Source organism: Capricornis sumatraensis, chromosome 1 (genome assembly GCF_032405125.1).
Source record: "Capricornis sumatraensis isolate serow.1 chromosome 1, serow.2, whole genome shotgun sequence".
Taxonomy (NCBI): domain Eukaryota; kingdom Metazoa; phylum Chordata; class Mammalia; order Artiodactyla; family Bovidae; genus Capricornis; species Capricornis sumatraensis.
Genome location: NC_091069.1, coordinates 116,283,232 through 116,301,527, shown reverse-complemented (window position 1 = coordinate 116,301,527; position 18,296 = coordinate 116,283,232). Strand labels below are relative to the sequence as shown.

The 18,296-nt window shown below is 38.4% G+C and overlaps 1 protein-coding gene across 1 annotated transcript in view; it reads right to left on the bottom strand.

Annotated features, from left to right (window-relative positions):
* CYYR1 (cysteine and tyrosine rich 1) overlaps positions 1–17,351 on the bottom strand; it is a 116,739-nt gene extending 99,388 nt beyond the window's left edge. Inside the window, exons 1-2 of the mRNA XM_068972414.1 lie at positions 16,999–17,351; positions 10,885–10,987 (exon numbers count right to left, since the gene is read on the bottom strand). Of these exons, the coding sequence (XP_068828515.1) occupies positions 10,885–10,987; positions 16,999–17,071 (176 nt within the window). The 5' untranslated portion in view covers positions 17,072–17,351. The remainder of the gene's footprint in view (positions 1–10,884; positions 10,988–16,998) is intronic.
* Between the last annotated feature and the right edge of the window lie 945 nt (positions 17,352–18,296).

The window sequence follows — 18,296 nt, the reverse complement described above, 5'->3', positions numbered from 1 at the left end:
GGAGACATCAGGAATACACCTCAAGTACAGAAGTGCATGCAGAACACTGGCTGAGAGTGGACAGGAGTACTTGACTAATGGAAAAGAATATATAGAACCATGCAAAAACCGTCAACAGCAGTGCTTGTCCTGGGATTGCTCCACAATTGCTAAGCTTCAGCTCCCAGCCACTGCACCTTCCAGTGGACCAGCGTTCCTGTCCAGGAGATCAAGCCCTGCTCCTTTGGAGTGGGAGCACTGACTCCAAGACCCTAGACTACCAGAGAACTAAGCCTAGGGAGTATCAAATGGTGAGAACTCACACAAAGGAAACCACCTGAATACAAGACCTAGCATCACCCAACCACCAGTAGTACCCTGTGTAGGCACCTCATCTAAACAACAAACAGCAAAAATACAAACCCAATCATCAGCAGACAGGATTACCACCTCACTTGGCCTTGCCCATCAGAGGAAAAACAAACAAACAAAAACTCAGCATAAATCTCACCCTTGTGTGAAGCTTACACAAACCACTGGACCAACGTTATAAGGGCAGAAACCAAAAGGAAGAAAGAAATCAACCTTCTTCAAGGAAAGAATTCAACTTTCCCTGAAGCCAGGGAAAAGGAGACCTCAAACACAATAAGTAAAAAAAAAAAAGAAAAAAGAAAAAGCAGAGAAATATTACACAAATGAAGGAACAAACTAGAAACACAGAAGTCCAAATAAATGAAGAGGAAATAGGCAAACTATTTAAAACAGAATTCAGAATAATGATAGTAAAGATGATCAAAAACCTTGAAAACAAAATGGAGAAAATGCAAGACTCAATTAACAAAGACTTAGAAGAATGAAAGAATAAACATACAGAGACAAACAACACAATTACTGAGATTAAAAATACTCTAGAAGGAATCAATAGCAGAATATCTGAAGCAGAAGAACGAATCAGTGGGCTGGAAGATAAAATGGTGGAAATAACTTCTGAAAAGCAGAATAAAGTAAAAAGAATGAAAAGAACTGAGGACAGTCTCAGAGACCTCTGGGACAATATCAAACACACCAATATTTGAATTATAGAGGTCTCAGAAGAAGAAGAGAAAAAGAAAGGGTATGAGAAAATTTTTGCAGAGATTATAGTTGAAAATTTCCCCAACATGGAAAAAAAAATAGTCAATCAAGTCCAAGAGGCACAGAGAGTCCCATACAGGATAAACTCAAGCAGAAACATGCCAAGACACATACTGATCAAACTAACAAAGACTAAACACAGATACAAGGGAAACCCCATATGCTTAACAGCTGATCTTTCAGCAGAAACTCTGCAGGCCAGAAGGGAATGGCAGGATATATTTAAAATACTGAAAGGGAAAAATCTACAACCAAGATTACTGTACCCAGCAAGGATCTCATTCAAAACTGATGGAGAAATAAACAGCTTTTCAGACAAGCAAAATTTAAGAGAATTCAGTACCACAAAACCAGCTTTACAACAAATGTTAAAGGGACTTATATAGTCAAGAAATACAAGAGAAGAAGGATCTACAAAATCAACCCCAAACAATTAAGAAAATGGCAAAGGGAACATATATATATTGATCATTACTTTAAATGTAAATGGATTAAATGTTCCAACCAAAAGACACAAATTGGCTGAATGGATACAAAAAGAAGACCCATATATATGTTGTCTACAAGAAACCCACTTCAGACCTAAAGACACATATAGACTGAAAGTGAGAGGATGGAAAAATACATTCCAGGCAAATGGGAAGCAAAAGAAAACTGTAGTAGCAATCCTAGTATCAGACAAAATAGATCTTAAAATAAAGAAGATCGCAAGAGATAAAGAAGGATACTACATAATGAGCAATGGATTACCAAGAGGAAGACATAACAATTGTAAATATCTAGACACCCAACATAGGAGCACTTCAATACATAAGACAAACACTAACAGACATAAAAGGAGAAATTGACAGTAACACAGTAATAGTAGGAGACTTTAACACCCCACTCGCACCAATGGACAGATCATCAAAACAGAAAATTAATAAGGAAACACAAATCTTAAATGATACATTAGATGAAATGAATCTCATTGATATCTTCAGGACACTCCATCCAGATGAAGAATAATACACCTTCTTCTAGAGTGCACATGGAACATTCTCCAGGACAAACCACATCTTGGGTCACAAATCAAACCTTAGTAAATTTAAGAAAATTGAAATTGTTTCAAGCATCTTCTCCAATCACAATGTTATGAGACTAGATATCAATTAAAAGAAAAAAAAAACTGTAAGAAACACAAACACATGGAGATCAAACAACACCTTTCCAAAGAGCCAACAGGTCACTGAAGAAACCAAAAGAAAAATTAAAAAAATTCTAGAAACAAATAACAATGAAACACAATAACTCAGAACGTATGGGATTCAGCAAAAGGACTCCTAAGAGGGAAGTTTATAGCAATACAATCATATATCAAGAAACAAGAAAAGATCCGAGCAGAAATAAATGGAAAGGAAATGAAAGAAACAATAGTAAAAATTAATAAAACTAAAAGCTGGTTCTTTGAGAAGACAAACAAAATTGACAAACATTTAGCCAGACTCATCAAGAAAGAAAGACAGAAGAAACAAATCAACAAAATCAGAAATGAAAAAGGAGAGGTTATAATAGACAATGCAGAAATACAAAGGATTATAGGAGACTATTATGAATGACTATATGGCAATAAAATAGATAATCTGAAAGAAATGGACAGATTCTTAGAAAAGTTCATTCTTCCAAGACTGAACCAGGAAGAACTAGAAATCATGAACAACCCAATTACAAGCACTGAAATTGAAGCTGTGATCAAAAATGTCCCCAAAAACAAAAACCCAGGACCAGATGGCGTCACAAGAGAATTCTATCGAACATTTAGAGAAGAGCTAATGCCTGTCCTTCTAAAACTTTTTCAAAAAATTGCAGAGGAAGGAACACTTCCAAACTCATTCTATAAAGCCACTGTAACCCGATACCAAAACTAGACAAAGACAACACACAAAAAAAGAAAACTACAGGCCAATATCACTGATGAACATAGATGCAAAAATCCTCAACGAAATTTTAGCAAACAGAATTCAGCAACATGTCAAAAGGCTCATACACTATGATCAAGTTAGGTTTATTCCAGGGATGCAAGGATTCTTCAATATACACAAATCAATCAATGTGATACACCATATTAATAAATTTAAAGATAAAAACCATATGATAATCTCAATAGATGCAGAAAAAGCCTTTGACAAAATTCAGCACCCATTTATGATTAAAACTTCAAAAATGGACATCAAAGGAACCTGCCTTGACATGGCCTAGAGCAAACATTTCTCTCAATGGTGAAAAACTGAAAGCATTCCCCCTAAGATCAGGAACAAGACAAGGGTGTCCACTCTTACCACTGTTGTTCAACATAGTTCTGGAAGTCCTAGCTACAGAAATAAAATGAATTCAGATTAGAAAAGAAGAAGTAAAGCTCTCAGTTTGCAGATGACATGATATTGTACATAGAAAAGCCTAAAGATAGTATCAGAAAGTTACTAGAGCTAATCAGTGAATTTAGCAAAGTTGCAGCATACAAAATCAATACACAGAAATCACTTGCATTTCTATGTACTAACAATGAAAAATCAAAAAGAGAAATTAAGGAATTAATCCCATTTACCATTGCAACAAAAAGAATTAAATATCTAGGAATAAACTTACCTACAGAGGCAAAAGAACTGTACATAGAAAATTATAAGACACTAATGAAAGAAATCAAAGATGACATAAACAGATGGAGAGATGTTCCATGTTCCTGAGTAGGGAGAATCAATATTGTGAAAATGACTATACTACCAAAGGCAATCTACAGATTCAATGCGCTCCCTATCAAATTACCAATGGCATTTTTCACAGAACCAGAACAAAAAATTCACAATTCATATGGAAACACAAAAGACCCTGAATAGACAAAGCAGTCTTGAGAAAGAAGAATGGAACTGGAAGAATCAACCTTTCTGACTTCAGACTATACTACAAAGCTACAGTCATCAATACAGTATGGTACTGCCACAAAAACAGAAATATAGACCAATGGAACAAGATAGAAATCCCAGAAATAAACCCATGCCCCTATAGGTACCTTATTTTTCAAAGATAGCCTCTTCAATAAATGGTGCTGGGAAAACTGGACAGCTACACATAAAAGGATGAAATTAGAACACTTCCTAACACTATACACAAAGATAAACTTAAAATGAATTAAAGACCTAAATGTAAGGCCAGAAACTATAAAACTCTTAGAGGAAAGCATAGGCAGAACACTCAATGACATAAATCAAAGAAAGACCCTCTATGACCTACCTCCTAAAGTAATGGAAATAAAAACAAAAGTAAACAAGTGGAACCTGATTAAACTTAAAGGCTTTTGTACAGCAAAGGACACTATAAGCAAGGTGAAAAGACAATCCTCAGAATGGGAGAAAATAATAGCAAATGAATCAACTGACAAAAGATTAATTTCCAAAATATACAAGCAGCTCATACAATGGAATACCAGAAAAACAAACAACTCAATCAAAAAGTGGGAAAAAGACCTAAGCAGACATCTCTCCAAAGATGACATACAGATGGCTAACAAACACATGAAAAGATACTCAACATCACTCATTATTAGAGAAATTAAGTCAAAACTATAACGGGATATCACCTCACACCAGTCAGAATGGCCATCATCGAAAACTCTACAAACAATATATGCTGGAGAGGGTGTGGAGAAAAGGGAATGCTTTTGCACTGTTTGTGGGAATATAAACTGACACAGCCACTATGGAAGATGGTATGGTGATTCCTTAAAAAACTAGGGATAAAACCACCATATGACCCAGCAATCTGACTCTTAGGCATATCCCCTGAGGAAACTAAAATTGAGAGACACATGTATCCCATTGTTCATTGCAGTACTATTTACAATAGCTAGAACATGGAAGCAACCTAGATGTCCATCAACAGATGAAAGGATAAAGAAGTTGTGGTACATATACACAATGGAATATTACTCAGCCATAAAAAGGGACACATTTGAGTCAGTTCTAAAGAGGTGGATGAACCTAGAACCTATTATATAGAGTGAAGTAAATTAGAAAGAGAAAGATGAATATTGTATTATAACCCACATATACAGAATCTAGAAAAATGGTACTGAAGAATTTATTTGCAGGGCAACAGTGGAGAAACAGACATAGAGTACAGACTTATGGACATGGGGAGAGGGGAGGAGAGGCTGAGATGCATGGAAAGAGTAACATGGAAACTTACATTACCATACGTAAAACAGGTAGCCAACGGGAATTTGCTGTATGGCTCAGGAAACTCAAACAGGGGCTCTGTATCAACCTAGAGGGGTGGGGTGGGGAGGGACATGGGAGGGAAGTTCAAAGGGGACGGGATATCTGTATACCTATGGCTGATTCTGTCTAGTCAAGGCCATGGTTTTTCCTGTGGTCATGTATGGATGTGAGAGTTGGACTGTGAAGAAGGCTGAGCGCCGAAGAATTGATGCTTTTGAACTGTGGTGTTGGAGAAGACTCTTGAGAGTCCCTTGGACTGCAAGGAGATCCAACCAGTCCATTCTGAAGGAGATCAACCCTGGGATTTCTTTCTTTCTTTCTTTCTTTTTTAAATTTATTTGGCTGCACCAGCTCCTAGCTGCAGTATGTGGGATCTTTAGTTGTGGTGTGTGGGTTCTAGTTCCCTGACCTGGGATCGAACCCAGGGCTCCTGCATTGGGAGCACAGAGCCCTCACCACTAGACCACCAGGGAAGTCCCTGGGATTTCTTTGGAAGGAATGATGCTAAAGCTGAAGCTCCAGTACTTTGGCCAGCTCATGAGAAGAGTCTACTCATTGGAAAAGACTCTGATGCTGGGAGGGATTGGGGGCAAGAGGAGAAGGGGACGACTGAGGATGAGATGGCTGGATGGCATCACGGACTTGATGGATGTGAGTCTGAGTGAACTCCAGGAGATGGTGATGAACAGGGAGGTCTGGCGTGCTGCGATTCATGGGGTCACAAAAGAGTCAGACACGACTGAGTGACTGAACTGAACTGATGGCTGATTCATGCTGAGGTTTGACAGGAAACAACAAAGTTCTGTAAAGCAATTATCCTTCAGTGAAAAATAAATAAATTTTTAAAAAATGTCAAAAATGGACCAATAGTTCCCAAGTCATACATTCCATCATAAATGGTACTAAAAAGTATAATATCTCAAAGTGTTCACTCTAAATCTTTTCTCTATGGAATAAATAAAAATAATCTTCATTTGGTGGCTTCTCACCTTTGTCCCTCATCTTAGTGGTATCTAAGGGGCTTCCCTGGTGGCTCAGATGGTAAAGAATCTGCTTGCAATGCTGGAAACCTGGGTTCAATCCCTGGGTCATGAAGATCCCTTGGAGAAGGCAATGGCAACTCACTCCGGTATTCTTGCCTGGAAAACTCTGTGGACAGAGGAGCCCTATGGGCTACAGTCCATGGGGTCACAAAGAGTCAGACACAACTGAGCAACTAACACTTTCACTTAGTGAGATCTAAGAATGTGTCCTTTCTACATGAAACCAGCTATCTTATTTCCAGAAATATACTGAATTATTTTATTTTAGTTTTGTTAGACATGACCAATAAGATTATGTAATCTATCAATAAAAGTCTATAAAAGTAAGTATCTACCTTTTGTCTTACCTAAAGTTTAACCTTCCTTTTCTAGCAACACTGACCAACATGGTTTTTCCCAAACTGATCATTTCCTTTATTAAATCTCTGTGTTTATAGCAGAGACTCTGTCTGGAATCCACTTCCTTTTCTTCACTGTTCACTTATATAAAAATCTACTTTCTTTAAAACTGTTCAAATTTCATATTTATGAGGCTTTTTCTAAAGCCTCATCTCTTTCTAGACACACACACATACACACACTTAATTGCTTTCTCTCTTCTCAGCCCTTCAATAACACTTCATAGATTAATTCACTGAATTAGAATTATTTGTCTACATCTTTTTCTCTTATTAGACTGAAAGATCATAAAGGTCAGGCAACATCATTTATTCATCTTTGGATCCTTTGCTGCCATGGTAACAGACACTCAATATATATTTGTAAATAATTGATTGCATATAATGTTGACTTTTGGAAAAATTATCCTTAAATTCTAAAAACTAACATTGTTACTTTTCTATATGGAAGTGAATATCTGTGACCATAATGAGCAAAAGTAGGCATGCCATTTTTAATAGATTTACATCAAATAGACTTATTGTAGTGATCATTTTGCAGTATATACAAATATTAAATCATTATGTTGTACATCTGAAATCAATATAATGTTACATATCAATTATATCTTGATTGTTAAAAGTATTTTTTAAAGTTTAATTTTTAAATTGTTTTCACAAGATGTGAATTTAAAATTTTCTAACTGAAAAAGGGGGTAGATCTGAATTTATTTGTCAAAATTAACTCATATTTAGAATATAAAATATGTAAAAGGGAGAGATCGGAGTCAAATAATACTTTCAAACTAAAAGGTAAATTGAATGCTAGCTTTTGGGATCTATTTGAAAACAATTCTTAATGGTTAATTTTTAAAAGTTTAGAAAGGGTAGCTGAAATAAGCAGAATTAAGGGCTAAATATCTCTACTTTGATTATTTTGAAGAGAGGTCTCAGCAAGAAGGATCAAGTGTGCCTGACCTTACCAATTTATACAGAGTCTGCAATGACCCAAATTGTAGTTTATATTCTCTTTAGCTCATTTTAAACTAAGCCAAGACATTTTTTATTTTAAAAATAAATAAGACTAGAAACCAAATTAAAACCAATTTATAAAATTATTCATTTAGGATACATAACGTTCCAGTATGTTTACTGCTTTCTTCCCTATTACCTTACTGATGACCACGAAGATTAAATTTTCTGTTAGGATGATTAAAATGATTTTACTAAGAGTGTGCCTACTGGGATGACCCAGAGGGATGGTATGAGGAGGGAGGTGGGAGGGGGGTTCAGTATTGGGAACACGTGTACACCCGTGGTGGATTCACGTTGATGTATGGCAAAACCAACACAATATTGTAAAGTAATTAGCCTCCAATTAAAATAAATAAATTTAAATTAAAGAAAAAGAAGAGTGTGCCTAGATGCTTGCAAGAGAGGAAGCAGAGTTTACGAGTTCCAAAATAGTAATATTTGAAAACATGTGCATGAAAGAACTTCTGTAAGCATTCTCGGAATTATTTGCTCTTTTTCTATTCCCCTCACCCTAATTCAAAAAAAAAAAAAAAAAAGGAAAGCTTTGGGTGGAGTCAACTTTTTCAAATCTTAAACAATAACTGGAAATCCTGAAAATGTATTTTTTATCCAGTGGGGAAAACACTTTAAAGCTCTTTTTTTCTCTAAGAATTGTTTAGCAAGGGAATTACTTGGTGGCTTCTATTTTAAAGAGAAAATTCAGTTTAACTGCCTGAAATATTATGCCATCTGTGTTTATTTCCGCCATCTACAGAACACAATTCTGTTTTTTAAACATAACAAGTACATGGCCCTAAAAACCTAGATAAATATATAACTCAATGAATTCTTAACCAAGTGATGAAATCAGTTCAAAGGACAGGTACCATTTAAAAAAAAAAAAGAACAATCTGATTGTAGATATAAAACATGTAAAGCCCAATGGTAAATTTAAAAATATTTAAGCACTTTGATTATAAGTATTAATGTCTTCTATATATATTGATCAGGGTGGCGGTATCTAAGAGGTGAGAAATAGGAGCACAATGCATGCCATGATGCAGTTAGTGGGCAGAGACCTGGGCCAGGTGCCAGAGAACCAAAGAGTCACAGAGGCATTCTGATCCCAGGTTGCTCAAACCTATACCACCTATGAGGCCCACTCACACATCTGCCTGGAACAAGCAGCCTCGGGAGTGTGAAGACAACCCACAAATAAAATTTGAATTTAGTAATCAAGTACTTTATTTTAAAAGCAAGAAATGATATACAAATGTGAAACATCATTATTTGTCTTTTTACTTAAGGTATTCTTCAGTTCAGTTCAGTTCAGTTCATTTCAGTCACTCAGTCGTGTCCGACTCTTTGCGACCCCAGGAATCGCAGCACGCCAGGCCTCCCTGTCCATCACCAACTCCTGGAGTTCACTCAGACTCACGTCCATCGAGTCCGTGATGCCATCCAGCCATCTCATCCTCTGTCATCCCCTTCTCCTCCTGCCCCCAATCCCTCCCAGCATCAGAGTCTTTTCCAATGAGTCAACTCTTCACATGAGGTGGCCAAAGTACTGGAGTTTCAGCTTTAGCGTCATTCCTTCCAAAGAAATCCCAGGGCTGATCTCCTTCAGAATGGACTGGTTGGATCTCCTTGCAGTCCAAGGGACTCTCAAGAGTCTTCTCCAGCACCACAGTTCAAAAGCATCAATTCTTCGGCGCTCAGCCTTCTTCACAGTTCAACTCTCACATCCATACATGACCACTGGAAAAACCATAGCCTTGACTAGACGGACCTTTGTTGGCAAAGGTAACTGATTCTTATTGTTCTCTAAATGTAAGGGGACTTAACGTTTTTCTACCAAGTCTTCAATGAGGAAAACCATTTTATTTAGAATTTATATGTATCTCAAAGAATGTTAAAATTCTATTCATCAGTATTTATGACAACCTGGCATTTCTTCCATCACCATGACAATCTTCAAAAATATCCTGAACTCTGATTCTTTCTGGCCTTATTCAGCGAGACATAACCTCTAAGATCAACCCCACTCTGCGTCTAGAAAGTGTATGCTACGCCGGGTTTTCTGTTCTCAGGAAACAGGATGATTTACAGACCTTCTCAATGGACAGATGCCTAAAATGGTCAGGCATGTATCACTCAGTGAGGGATCTTTCCTGGCTCTACTCAAGCCTTCATAGAACACAGACTAAGTCACAACAAAACAGTTTCAAATCATCCTGATTGTCACTTGAAAAATACAAAGTAAGGAGGACAGAAGCAGACTCCTGAAAGCCTTGAGTGATGGTCACCCATGGGTGAAATTCATATGTTCTTAATTCTCTGACTTCTATTTCTCAACTTGAAGGTGTGTGTAGAAGGACAGAGTTACACAGTTCTCAGACATACAACCCTGCAGGCAGCTTCTGCTTGTCCATTTCCCTTACCCAGAAGCATCTCTAAAACAAATTCTTAATTAGTTATACACAAATGCTTAACATATTCTCTGCGTTATGTTTCACTGATTTTGTAGTTGGTTATCAGGTTACATTGTTGCCACCTAGCTTTTCTTAGGCTCTAATCTTGTTGCCTGAAGTTGCTTAGGTAAAAACTGACCTTTCATGTCTCAATTGTTTTTTATTTATAAAGTTTCTTTCCCCTGATATCTACTGGATGAGTCTGACAAATACATGGGTGGCAAAATAAACTGGCTATCATTAAATGACAAATTCTAATATTTTAACAAAGCAGACAAAAATATATCATTTACAACATTAAAAAAGGGATGGATATTATGAATATGGTCTACTTAGGACATTATTATTACTATTATCATAAATACAAACTAAGCAATAAAAGAATATATTTTAAATGTCTAATAAAAGCAATTTATGTTGTATATTAATTTACACATTTAGTGAAAAAAAATGACACATTAGACTGTCATGCGTGTTTAGAATCTCCAGTAAGGATTTTATATCAACAACAAATCTTAAAATTTCCTACTCAAAACTATAACTTAGCACTTTTTGAAAACATAACTGGGCAAAGGAAAGAGTATCAATATTGCCAAATGTGATTAATACTCACGAAAGAATATTCCCAATATAGGCATAGTAGGAGCAACAGTAAGGTGTGGTTCCATCACAGCAGTAAGATTTGCAGTCTTTGCCACACTGAGCAAGGCAATCCTCTACAAAATAAAAACCACATCCACATAGTTACTATTCTAAAATCGCAGCTTTACAAAAAAATTACTTTATTTTGCATCTTAATTGATCAATGACCACTCTTTAGTGCATTTAGATTTTCAAAGTGCTCAGAATTCTAAAACATTTGTAAACATTTGGACTAGTCTTGCTTCCTTGTTGTTCTTTAATTGCTAAGTCATGTCTGAGTCTTTGTGACCCCATGGACCGGAGCCTGCCAGGCTCCTCTGTCCCTGGGATTCCCCAGGCAAGAATACTGGAGGAGGTTGCCATTTCCTTCTCCAGAGGATCTTCCTGACTCAGGGATCAAACCCAAGTCTCCTGTATTGGCGGGTAGATTTTTTTACCACTGAGTCACCTGGGAAGCTCTGTTCTTCTTTATCAAACATAAATCTAGAAAAGGCAAAGACCATTCTTGGAATCTCCTGCATCAAGCACCATAATGGGCAGTCAGAGTGGGTTGAAAGAGACCAGGAAGGGAGGAATGAATGATCCAAACAATCAGACATTCAATTTGTCAACAGAGTTCTTACAATAAATTTTAAATGATAGAGTATTTTGACTTCAGAGTGTTAATCCTAAATATATTTGATGGAAAATGTTGACATGAATAGTAACAACTGGAAATCATTTTTAAATAATGAATGTTTTTCATGACAGTGCATTATATGCTTTTCTCTACCATTTTTGTCTCCATAATTGCAGCATGCATACATAAGGTAACACATATGAGTCTGCATAGCCTATCAATCCATTTGGAATCAGCTGTGGGAAAAAGTTCCTATAGATAATTAACTGGTGAATAATTAAGGGTTTATTTAATGTCAGATTTAAGAATCAACAAGCTATGAAACAGCACTATGTGAAGGGAGAAAGAATTTTCTGATTAAAAAGGGACATACCGAAGCTGACAAAACCAAATTATTGTCTTTTTTTCTATGTTTTTGGCAAGGAAAATTATACCAAATGTTGAATAAAAGTCACTCTACCTGTCAAAAAATTTCTATATTTCATCTAAATGATTTCTGTTTAACAAGTGAAGGCTATCTTTTAGTTATGTCCAACTCTTTGCAACCCCATGGACTGTAGCCCACCAGGCTTCTCTGCCCATGGGATTCTCCAGGCAAGAATACTGGAGTGGGCTGCCATTTCCTTCTCCAGGGGATTTCCCGACCCAGGAATCAATACTGAGTTTCTTATGTCTCCTGCATTGGCAAGTGGATTCTTGACCACTAGCACCACCTGGGAAGCCCTATCTTTTAGTTACAATCAGTTATAATCAGTGGTATAAATTATAATGGATATGTGAGTTTCAGGTACATGTAAGAAAACGTGTAAGTATAGTCTGATAATTTGAGTTACACAGTGAAGAATCACAAAATTGGTCATTTCCAACTCAATCTCCGAAGGCAATAATTCTTATCAAAATTGTATAAGACTTTTGTTTTCCTGTCAAAGTCATAATATAAAAGTGTAAATGTTATATTTATGCCTGCAGGTCCATGTAATTGATTTGTCTAGAGAGGAAAATATAGATTTGGCTTTTAAATCACCTCCCTACAAATTGATGTGATCACAAAACTAGCAAAGTTCATTCACCTCTATCAATAATGTATGACCTTTATGGAACAAGTGAAAAGTTCATGTTTTCTTTCCCTCAATTTTATTTCTACTTCATAAATGAAAAAACCTTAATGTTTTCTTCAAGGATGTGGTAAGAAGGCATGAAAAGGGAAAATAATTACCTTTGTAAGATTCAGTAACTCTACTTAAATCCACTTTAAAATTTTGAAGACAGAAACATGATCTAATGATTTATTGACATTAATGCTTTTTGCATTAATATGCTGTGTATGCTTTTGCAATTTATTTTACCATTTTCCCAGGGAATTTCCATAGCTCTCATTTTCAGTATTATTTAATTCAAATATTTAGACTGCTCAGTTATCTCAAGCACTTAGCTGGGATGTTCTGCTTTGTGCACCTAAAAGCCATTCAGAGAGTGGGAGAGCTGACATACCGCCTTACTCTGGTGGAGCAGGACAAGTAATGTTTCAGTAGCTTCACGGGATCCTTTTTGAACGACACCCAAGACAGTGACATCTTATTAAGCTCTCCATGATTATCAAAGATTCAATTACTATTATTATAAGGACACAGTGTTATCAAAATATTTTGAGCCAACGTTTCAGGAAACCAAGCCCCAAGTCTTGTTGCCAAGAAGCTGGATTATACCTGCAGCAAATACTTAGATCCTGTCACACACTGTTTATTATTTTTATGGCATTTTCCAGCACTTTTGTCTGCTTCCCAGAATTAAACAACTGAAAGTGTGTGTTAATTGCTCAGTCATGTCTGACTCTTTGTGACCCCATGGACTGTAGCCCGCCAGGCTCTCCTGTCCATGGAATTCTCCAGGCAAGAATACTGGAATGGGATGCCATTTCCTTCTCCAGGGATCCTCCAGACCCAGGGATCTGAAATAACTGAAAAGGGAAGTTTTACTAGCATGACAAATACACTCACAATCACATTTCCAAACCTGGAAGTCAATCACACCTCAAACTTCTTTTGAGAGGTTAGTTGCTTTCTCCAGTTCATTTGAAAATATTCCCATAAAGATCACAGTTTGGACAAAACGGAGACAACTTCTCACTTGCGAAAGCATGGAACATCCCAATGGCCCTCAGAAGATGAATAATATTACTACTAATATTCAAGTTAATATTCCTGAAAATTAGCCAGCTCCAATTTCCTTCAGTGACTTTAAGGCAGGATCTGGAAGAAGCCTCCCAACTCCCTTCTCAGGGAATGTGTAGGACAGGAAAGCATCTGGCTCCAAGCACTTGCTCAGAATTGGCTCTTGTAATCTACAGCTAAGGATCAGAAAGGAAGGAAAGGGAGGGGACAGAAATCACTGGCACAGGCCAGGAAGGTTAAAACCTTGGCCAAATCCTGTCTTTGTAGCCTGCAGTGGGAGTTAGATAATAATATAAACACTCCGTTGGATTTCTTTCCAAAAGTGACTCCAAAGTCAAACACAATGCTTCAGGTATAGAAACCTTGCTTTTATTTTGCTAACAAATGGATCCTGTATTAATATATTTTCTTTGGGGAAAATAATTCAGGTTACCGACTGCTTCCCAGGTGGCTCAGCAATAAAGAATCCGCGTGCCAATGTCAGAGACTTAAGAGACATGGGTCTGATTCCTGGGCCGGGAAGATACCCTGGAGAAGGAAACGGCAACCCGTTCCAGTCTTCTTATCTGGAAAACTCTATGCACAGTGGAGCCTGGCGGGCTACACAGTCCATGGAGTCGCAAAGAGGTGGACAGGACTGAGTATGTGTGTATGCGCGCACATACACACACACACACACACGGACAATGCATCGACAGGTTTTTGTCCCGTTAAAGCTGACAATCCATTTAACGGGGTGTCTGGATTAATTCTGGACTTCCCTGGTGGCTCACACAGTAAAGTGTCTGCCTACTATACGGGAGACAGGGGTTCAGTCCCTGTGTCGGGAAGATCTCCTGGAGAAGGAAATAGCAACCCACTCCAGTATTCTTGCCTGGAAAATGCCATGGACAGAGGAGCTTGGTAGGTTACAGTCCATGGGGTCCCAGAGTTGGACACGACTGAGCGACTTGACTTCACTTTACTTCTGGATTAATTCTATTTCTGTAGTGTTCCCCCATCTCATCCCAATCCTCACTTCCAGCCTTATCTCTTAGTTCCAACCCAACTGTATTGTGTTTTTACACTTCTCATGATTTCTGCCTTTGTTCACACATTATCCTACTTCATCTTCTTATGTCCAAAGCTTCCTTATTCTGCAAAGGTTTAGGCCTAAAAACCCAAAAACCTCCTCAATTTAAATTCTCTGAGCAAATATTTATTGCACTCCTCTTATGGGCCAGGCATTTTGTTAGTCTCTGAGAATATTATGCTAAATGAAACAGACATCATTTTTACGGAGCATATACTCTTAAGTCAGCAGTAAAGTCTCCTCCTTTGAATACCTAAAGTACACCATTGTCTCTCTTCCATCATACAGCTTTCTATAATGTCGAGTAACAGGGACACTTTATCTTCTAGACAAGACTCAAAGTATGACCTCTGTTCTAGGCATCACTCAGCATACTTCACTCAATAAACAGTAGCTGAGTAAATGCTGCAAGCATAAAGAAGCCTCTGAAGTAAAGAGCTCGGGAATTAATATCAAAAATGCATTAGCTAATCATTTCTTATCAAAGGTGATAAGCTGACCTAGCACTGGTGAGTTATGACTTTGTAATGTACTGAGGAGGGATGCAGATGGAGAGAAGGAATGAATGGAGTAAAAACTTCTACACTGATCAAGCTCCCTGCTGGCCGGGTGCTTGGGTTCCCTGAATCCTGGGGGTTGGGGTGGGGTGGGGTGTGCACTTAACACTGGGGCAACAGGAGGAAGGGAAGGAAAATCAGAAGCTTCAGCTCACCAAAGAGAATGAAATAGACAAAAGAACAAGGAAAAATTGTTCAATGATGTGGTTGAAGATGAGTGAAGGTATTAAAATTTCACTTAGCTGTATTCTATTTTCTCATTTTTGTTTTCTTTTGGTAAACAGTGGAAGTGAAAAGAATTGCCACTGCTCCGAAGCACTTAATGAAAAGATTTTAATATAAAATGGATATTAATGCAATTGATTCTGTTAGACTCTCAAATTCTGCAGACTTTATAGGACTTAAGTAAAAGAAGTAAGTGCTGGAAACACATTACGATGTGGACTCTCATTAAATAGAAAGTACTTTCCCTATTTTATGCATTCTGTATTTGAAGGTCAGCATTTTCCTTATAATAAAATATCTTTGAAACAACTCACAGATGACCACTAATTTACATTTTTAAAAATAGAGTGTAAATTTCTATAGGAGTTATCATTGTGACTCATTTCTCCCAAGGCTGAATGAGAAATTCAATTCTGTTGACGTTCAGGTAAGAATACTGAAGACCATCTTCATTTCGGGTGCCATTGTTTTTGCAAATATGAAAAGGTAAATCACAGTACTATATATAAATTTAGTATTGCAAGGTCATAGGTAAGTCTGTGGCTTTTATTATAGGAAGTCAGAGACATGAAAAATTTTACAAAAACTCTGCTTTTATCCTGTTCATATAAAAATATGAAGCAGATGGAAAACTGCATGTGCAATTAACTTTATACTAAGTTAATAACTAAGGAAAGACCATTTTGGGCTTGACATCAGTCGCAAAAAAAAGAAAACCGCTTTGGTACATCAAATATTAGCTAGCAATTCTAGCCAAGAAAAATTAGGATGAAGGAAATGAGATACTCTTCATCTATAAACAAGGGCTTAACAAGCTCAGCAAAAACAAATTAGACGCTGGGTGAATTTATGCCTCTTGAAAACCGTATATTTCAACTCAAAGCTTCCAGTTGCCCTGTTCACCACACTTGATAATCATCCTCTAAAGAATGAAAACACCAGTCTATGGCTTTTTGGGGTTGGTTTCTGAAAAGAAAAATCTGGAATATTCAGCATGTGAAGGTGGAATAAGGCAGCGGTAGCCTTTACTGAAAAGTCTCCAGTTTATCTGAAAATCTTAGTGATATCTCTGAACTTCAGGTGCTTAAAGAAAAAAAAAAAAAAAAATGCTTTCCTTCCACCGCTCAGTCTCCACTCTCACCCTATCCAGAAAATAAAAAGAAAATCCCTTAAATGTGGGGTTGAGGTTATTAATAGTTGTTCCACGGAGAGAAAGGAAAAGAGAGAGAGAGAGAAAAGGACACGTGGAAGGAAAGGGACAAAACAGAACCGCGTGGAGGTCGAGCCCCGGGCGGGCGCGCGCGGGGTTCTCTCCTGCCGGCAGGGACCACCCAGCCTCTGACCTCCCACCGCGTCCCGCTCAACCCGCGCTGCCGGGACAGTGACCCCAGCGCCGCCCGGAGCCCCAGTTCCCCCGCTCCCGCCGCCCTAGGTCACCGACCTGCGCAGACAAAGAGTAGGACCAACTTCGGAAGCAAGACCCCTGGACACCCGGGCACCCTCCGCGCGTCCATCCAAACCGGTGGCCGGAGGTGGCGCGCCAGGACAGAAGGACAGGCAGAACCGGTCTGTAGAGAAGCCAAGGGCGAGCCCAGCACCGGGAGAGGATGGGGGCGCCGGAGGGCGCTCAGATGGAGCGGGTAGCGCTCTGAATGGCGGAGTGGCGCGGTGACCCGGCCATCGCGCTGGGAGCTTTCGCGGGGAGCCCGGGCGGCCGCGCGGGGCTGCGTTGTGGCCGAGGTCTCTTTGTCTGTCCCCGGGGCGGTCTGGCGGCAGGCTGAGCAGCGGATCCAGCGTCTTCGGCCACCCGGGCTCACATTTCATCTCCGCGGGTGGCACCTACGCGAGGCTGGGGGCGGGGGTGGCCCCGACTCCTCCCCACGCTCCGGTTCTTCCTTCTATAGAGTGACTCTCAGAGCTTGGCCCTGTCCTAAAGGAACTTCTAACCTTTTGCTCTGACTGTCCGCACTCCACAGTTTTTCCTTTGGAGTAATGGATACTGCCCAAACTTTGTAATTTATCTTTACACGAATGGACGGAGTTTCCAACTTTGAAGATTTTAGACGAAAGCTAACGAGGAAAACCTAGGACAACTGGAAAGTACAGAAACAGTGTATGGCTTTTTTCTGCCGAAAGCTGGTAAAGCTTTTATTTGTTAAACACCTAAAACATTTCCAGTAAAGTCAGAGAAAACAAAACAAGACTGCATACTGTCATCACTATTATTTGATACTGTTCTGGAGTTACTGGCCTATGCAATTAGATAAGAGAAAGAGGAAAAACATCCTAAAAATTGGAAAGAAAATTATCATTTGCAAATGATATGCTTTTATATGTGGAAAGTCAAAGACAGTCACCTATAAAGCTCTTAACTAGAGGTGACTAAACAATAGTTTTTTCTCATGCAAATAAAAATCAGAAAGTTATCAATTTTATACACAAAGGAGAAGACACAAATAAGTGAATAGAGATTCTCTTGACTAAGAAAATTAAACATAATAAAGGTAAGAATTTCCCCCCAAATTAATCTATCAATCTGGAAATTAAACTGGCGATTCAGGTGGTAAAGAATCTGCTTACAATGTGGGAGATCTGGATCAGATCCCGGGGTTGGGAAGATCCCCTGGAGAAGGAAACTGGCTACCCACTCCAGTATTCTGGCCTGGAAAATTCCATGGACTATAATAGTCCATAGGGTCCCAAGGAGTTGGACAGGACTGAGCAACTTTCACTTTCACT